The 6,000-nt window shown below is 36.5% G+C and overlaps 1 protein-coding gene across 4 annotated transcripts in view; it reads left to right on the top strand.

Moving 5' to 3' along the window:
- Window positions 1-4,429, top strand: part of LOC114046191 (rho guanine nucleotide exchange factor 7) — a 317,431-nt gene extending 313,002 nt beyond the window's left edge. For all 4 annotated transcript variants that reach the window (XM_027866432.1, XM_027866431.1, XM_027866434.1 and 1 more), the window contains one exon: window positions 1,457-4,429. In XM_027866432.1, the coding sequence (XP_027722233.1) occupies window positions 1,457-1,579 (123 nt within the window). In that variant the 3' untranslated portion in view covers window positions 1,580-4,429. The remainder of the gene's footprint in view (window positions 1-1,456) is intronic.
- The last annotated feature ends 1,571 nt before the right edge of the window (window positions 4,430-6,000 follow it).

Genomic DNA, 6,000 nt, shown 5'->3' on the forward strand with positions numbered 1-6,000 from the left:
GGTTCTTTTTCTTTTTGAAGGACTATTTTCATTCTTTCAAGGAAAATTTTACGTTTGTTTTTTTTTAAATAAAATAGAAAGTAGACACAGGTTTCTGCTGCCCTTTCACTGTCTCAAGTAGGGAGAGCAACATGTATTTCTTCAAATATAGCAGTTTTTTGACTTTAATAGAAACACAAACATAGCCCCTCCTGCTCAGGTGACTGCAAAATTCCTCTTGCTGTAAGTGAAGTTCTTTTTGGCAGTGCTCAGTCACTGGGGCCTCTTGAATGCTTTTTATGGTGGATGTTGCTAAGCTTTCTTTGACTGGCATTTAGTAGCTTTTTTCCAAAAGCCTCAGTGAAACAGAAGCTACTTTTGTTGTCAAAGAGGGTCTCAAACAGAACTCCCTACCCCTTTTACACCCTTATTTTTTCTGTCTTCTTTCCATGATTTACAGATCCTCTGCAGCAGCTGCAAAAATGCCTAGCCAAAATGTGTCAGAGAATATTAGCTCAGTAACTCTGATGGTAGAATCCCTAGCTCCTTTGGATCCAGAGAGGATAAGATTTAAAGCTCACATGAAACTATAGGACCCTGAGCACCATATCAGGGAACCTATTTGTAAATGCCCACTTATTTGGTTTATGAAGCTTCATCCTCATACATTGCTTATGCTTAGTGAGGGTGTATCACTCCTGCCCCGCAGGATTATTTCTCCCCAGCCCCAGCATTCCAAAGAAATGATACTCACTTAGCAAATTAGCCAGGTGGACAGGTACTTAACCTTCATCACGTCCTTTTAAAAGAACTGTTATTTCTCAGTATGTGTTAAATTGTGGCCTCTTGTGCCCATTTCTACAGTCAAAATAGAAGAAATGGCATTTTACTTTTGGAGAAAATAGTAACCTTATTGCTTGTTCACATTATTTTCTCACTGGGGCCAGATTTATAGTCTTATCTGAGAATGAACTATTATTGAACAGCCATTCCATTACTCACAGTATGGCACGTCATTACTTTGATTCCTTTGCAAAGTGCTTGTTGGTAATTGTGAACAAGAAAGGAGCAGGATGTAGGCACATAGTATATCATCTTATTTTCAGCCTTATGATACATCAGCACGTAGAGATTGTGTATACAAATGTTCTTGTACTAAAAAGAATCTTTAATGAGGGACATTAGGACTATTTTCCTTCCATGACATGTTTTGGATCCCAGTAGCAGTTGTGCATAAAAGAACACTTAAATGAAGTTTCCATTAGGCGCTTCTCCTTTATGATGCCAGGAAATTATGTAAGTTCTCTTGGAGTGTTGAATAAATATGTTGTATCGTAACAGCACTAGAATCTGCACCAGACTTTCATTAAATGAGTCCTTGGAATTCTTTTCTTGGCAGCATGTATTTTGGGGAAGGAAAGTTCTGTTCAGTGCTGAAAATAAATTAACTTGTCATCTGTTTCTTTTTTTTTTACAGGATAACAAAAAGATGAAGAAATCTTTAGAGGAAGAGCAGAGAGCACGCAAAGACCTGGAAAAGCTTGTAAGGAAAGTCTTAAAGAATATGAATGATCCTGCTTGGGATGAAACCAATTTATAATGAACTTGCCTTTTTTTCTTTCTATTGAAAGACCAGTTATTTAGACCAAGCTGGGGATGCCTTCTGACATGAGTCAGTGTTACATCAAGCGCACTACAAAGCAGGATTTAACCAGATGGAATGGTTATCTTGCCTGTCATGTGTATAGAAAAGATCTTGTTTATCGTGTGTATAGAAATGATGAAATCATTTAGTGAAGAGTCCATATGTGATGATAGAGACCATGGTTCCCGCACTGCATTGAATTAAATTTGTTAGCATCTAAATTACCTCATTTTACAGAAAGTGCAGTGACTGACTAAAAGTTCATGTTTCTCATCAGTGACTTTTAATTGAACATATATAAATATATACATATATATATATTTCTTGTAAATATCTATAATTTTTAATGCATACATGGTTGCTGTATCTGAGCTGACACCATGCTAGAATTTCCTTTCCTCTTATCTTTATGGTCACAAGAGTTAGAAGGCATATTCATGCATTCATCTGAGTGGAAGATAAGAATGTCTAAATCCTGTTCATAGATCATCCTTTTTGTTCCAAGTTACCCTACTCACATCACAATATGAAAAATACATTCTATTCTAGTACACTTAAATAATTTAACCTTATTTATATCTGTCCAAGCATTAAAATAGCTTATAAGTCTTTGCTGAAAACAGTATTAAAAATCTTAAGGATGCAGAAGTTCTGAGCCCAGGATCATTCCACTATCTTAAGTGAAGAACCCATGATTCATACATTTATTTGAGAAACTGACATACTCCACAAATGTGGCCAATTAAAGATATATGCAATTGTCTCTTTTGTCTAATTATACTGTATCAGTGATTATTTACTATATTTTTTGAGATCACACACAGACTTTTATGTATAGCTTGTTAGCAACTTGATGAAGTGCACTGTTTGTCCTCCCTACAAAAAGAGGAATCTAAAACCAGATTATGTAAATAAAATGTATTATTTATTATACAATCACTGCAGCCAACAAAAACAAATAGAGGTAATGTTATGAGCTAACATTCATGGGTAGGGTTTCTTTATTAGGCCAGTCCAAATTCTATGAGATCTATTTTTCCATCAGGATGCAGCAAATGTTAGCACAATGCTCTGTAGGAGAGGTTTTCCCTTCTCTGGCAAGTATAAAGCAATATATACATGTTATGCCCAGCCAACTGAAAGTTTTAAATTTTAAAGTTTCCCTTTCTTTCTTCCCCTCCCATTCTGCACACCCTCTGTATAAACTGTAAAGCTAATGGGGAAATGGAAGTCTGGGATTACATTTGCTTTTCTAAGCCTTTCTGGCAGCCTCAGTCTTGCATTTAAAAATCTTACCAGTGGCTTGGAGTAGATGAAAGCCCTGCTTAAAGCATAGCCACTTTTCTGTTCTGCTTCAGTGATGTAAGATCTATGATCCCAGGAACTTCAATGTTTCATATTTCACACAGATTATTTCCTTTTTTTTTTTCTGATTCAGTCAGTTTTAAAATGAAGTGAATTTGAATTGTTTCATAGAGCATGTACAAAAGTCTTTTTTTAAGAGGCAAAAACCTGCAATGCTGTATAGTAAGGACTCTTGGCAGAAGACTCAGAAAGGCCAGCTAGCCTCTGGCATCTAAAGGGTATCAAGTACAAATTGTAGCCTGTACCCAGGAAGGTGATTGAATTTAGGAACTTTCTGAATACTAGGCATAAAAAAGGGGATCATTTCCCCCCTAATAATACCTGTATTTTGATATACTAATTCACTTTGAAATGGCAACTTTAAAAGGATTTGGATCTCTCTGATAATTGTGGTTTCTTCTCAGCTTCATCTTATTAAAGGTTCTGGTCCTGAATTTGTTTAATTTAACTCAGTGGCGCAGTTGGTTTTCTTTTTAGAAACATTATACAAACAGATCCTTTTATGTGGTATAGAATCTGTCATTGACCTAATTGATGAGAAAATCCAGGGATGGTGAATAAGTGAATTTTGACATTCTGATTCAGTATTCAGAATTTCCAACATGCCGTAGTTCACATGTAATGCAGACATGACAAGATGAAAAATTTCAGGTTTTTTATTTAGGAAGTTTTCTTAAAGGTGGATTTTGTTCCTTAATTATTTACAGTTGAAAGGACATTGCAAAGGAAAACAGTACAAAGGAAGAAAGTATTTAAGTTTGCCTTCTTTAGCAGATTTTAACTCAGGAACAACTTTGATCTGATCTTCTCTCCATCACTTTGTAAAAGGTGGTATCGCTGTGTCTCTTTGCTGAGAGATATAACATCTGTCCTAGCTGAAGAACTACTTTAGCTGACAGCATATGCCAGGATAGATCTCTTACAGAACATGCCTTAAATAGTAGAATGAAGTATTTAATTCAAGTGTGATGGTGTTTTTAATGTCTCATTCCTTCATGTAGGGGATGGTCATTAAGATGACTGTGTTAATGCATTGCTTTTTCTTTCTGTAGATCCCAAACCTTGAATTTAATAAGTCAGGTTTTGGGAGAGCAGAGAAAATGCATCTTGAGTGTTTCTTTTTTTAAATTTGTTCTTTTGTACATAATACTCTGTATGTTTCACCGTGTGACCTTCTGAGGGGTTGGGAATTTGATATAAACATTAAAAATGGGGCACTGTGTATTTAACCTTTGAAAGGGTTACTTCTTTGCTCTCACCTTTTATGGATGAGGAGATGAAGCCATTTCTTATCCTGTAGATGTGAAGCACTTTCAGTTCTAAACTGTGTTTGAAATGTAGCATCTGAAATTCTTTTTGGTGTACTTAATGATGTATGTGCTTGTTTGTCTCACCATGTGTCATGACATCCTGGACATTAAACAACTGACTGCCTTTGTATAGATTTTCTTAATGCCAATTGTTTGTTTAGGAAATCTAGAGCATCCATTTACAATAACTCTGGAGAAAATTTTAATCTAAATGTCACAGATAATGTCCTGGTATTGACTACTACAATGTTTATGCTACATTGTTGTAATTAATATTAAACAATGATTTTTTCCTATATTATGAAACATTGTCATTTCATCCTGTGGATTTTCTGTTTTTATTAATAAGTAAATGAATTTTGTATAGCCAGCAGAAAAATTTGAAGAACAAGGTGGGCCACGGTAAAGCAGGAACCTGTGAGAAAATCCAAGGTAAAATTACAAGACTTCCCCTTACTGAGGAAAATATCAACTGCTTAGTGCTGAAGATACAAAGCAAGAAAAGCAGAAACCAAAAAAAAAAAATTGCCTTCATTTCCCTCTCCTTTCCTTCCCTCGACCAAAATGAAACACACAAAAACTAAAACCAACAAACAACCCTTGACGAAGCAGATTGTTCTAGTTAGAGAAATTTAGTTGTCAATAGAATATGTAGACAGTCTGACAAATTGTATTAGCAGTTGCTTGTTAGTAGTCAAGATTGAATGGAGTTACAAGAGTAGCAGCTGTTTAAAAAAATGATAGTCTTTTGGTATTCTTAGAGCTTACAAACACTGAAGGTGTCCATGCCTCTCCTTCACCACCCCACTGGTGACTCCCTGTCCATGACCTCAGAATTTTGGCAATCAGAAAAATTACAGAATTAAAACTAAAGAACCTTTAACTAGTGAGGTAGATGTACACAAACTCAACTGGAACCTCACTGCTGTTAGGCAGTCTTGTACTTCCCTTATCAACTCACTGTTCTACTGTCCACAGTGGCTCTTGGAAACCTTCTCAAGCCTGCCATGGCTCCCACTCTCCCCACCCTGTTAGCTGAGAACATTGCCTTATAATTTACAGAAAAAAATGGAAGCCATTCAATATGAGCTCCTTCTTCTCCCCTCTTTCTTGTCTCATATCACTGATATACTCTTTCCCTTCACTTCTGTCTCACATGAAGAAGGTGACCTTATTCTGACCAAGGCCATGTGATCCCATCTCCATACTACCATTTTTTTTCAATCTCTCTCTGTGTCATGGCTCCTTCCCTCATCCTCACTTGCTCTTTCCACCCCTGCTAATTATTGTCCTAAATCTCTTCTGCCACTTTGAGGCTAAACTGGAAAAGGTCATGTACAGTGGATTGCTTCCACTTTCTATCCTCTCACTCTCTTCTTAACCCATTACAATGTCTTCTGACCTCACCATTTCACCAAAAATGCTCTGGTCAAAGTTATCATTGATCTGTTAATTGCCAAATCCTGTGGCCTTTTCTCAAACCTCATTCTCCTGGACCTCTCTGTAGCCTTTCATACTGTTAATCACCTTCTTTTTGATACTCTTTTCACTAGGTTTTCAGTACTCCATTCACTCCTGATTCTCCTCCTATCAGACTGCTTCTCAGTCTCCTCTGCTGGATCTTCATCCATATCACACCATCCTATGGGAGGTGTTCCATAGATTTCTATTGTAAGCTGTCTTCTCTTCTTCTATAATGCA

The sequence above is a fragment of the Vombatus ursinus genome, unplaced genomic scaffold (assembly GCF_900497805.2).
Source record: "Vombatus ursinus unplaced genomic scaffold, bare-nosed wombat genome assembly UNPS02014781.1, whole genome shotgun sequence".
Taxonomy (NCBI): Eukaryota; Metazoa; Chordata; class Mammalia; order Diprotodontia; family Vombatidae; genus Vombatus; species Vombatus ursinus.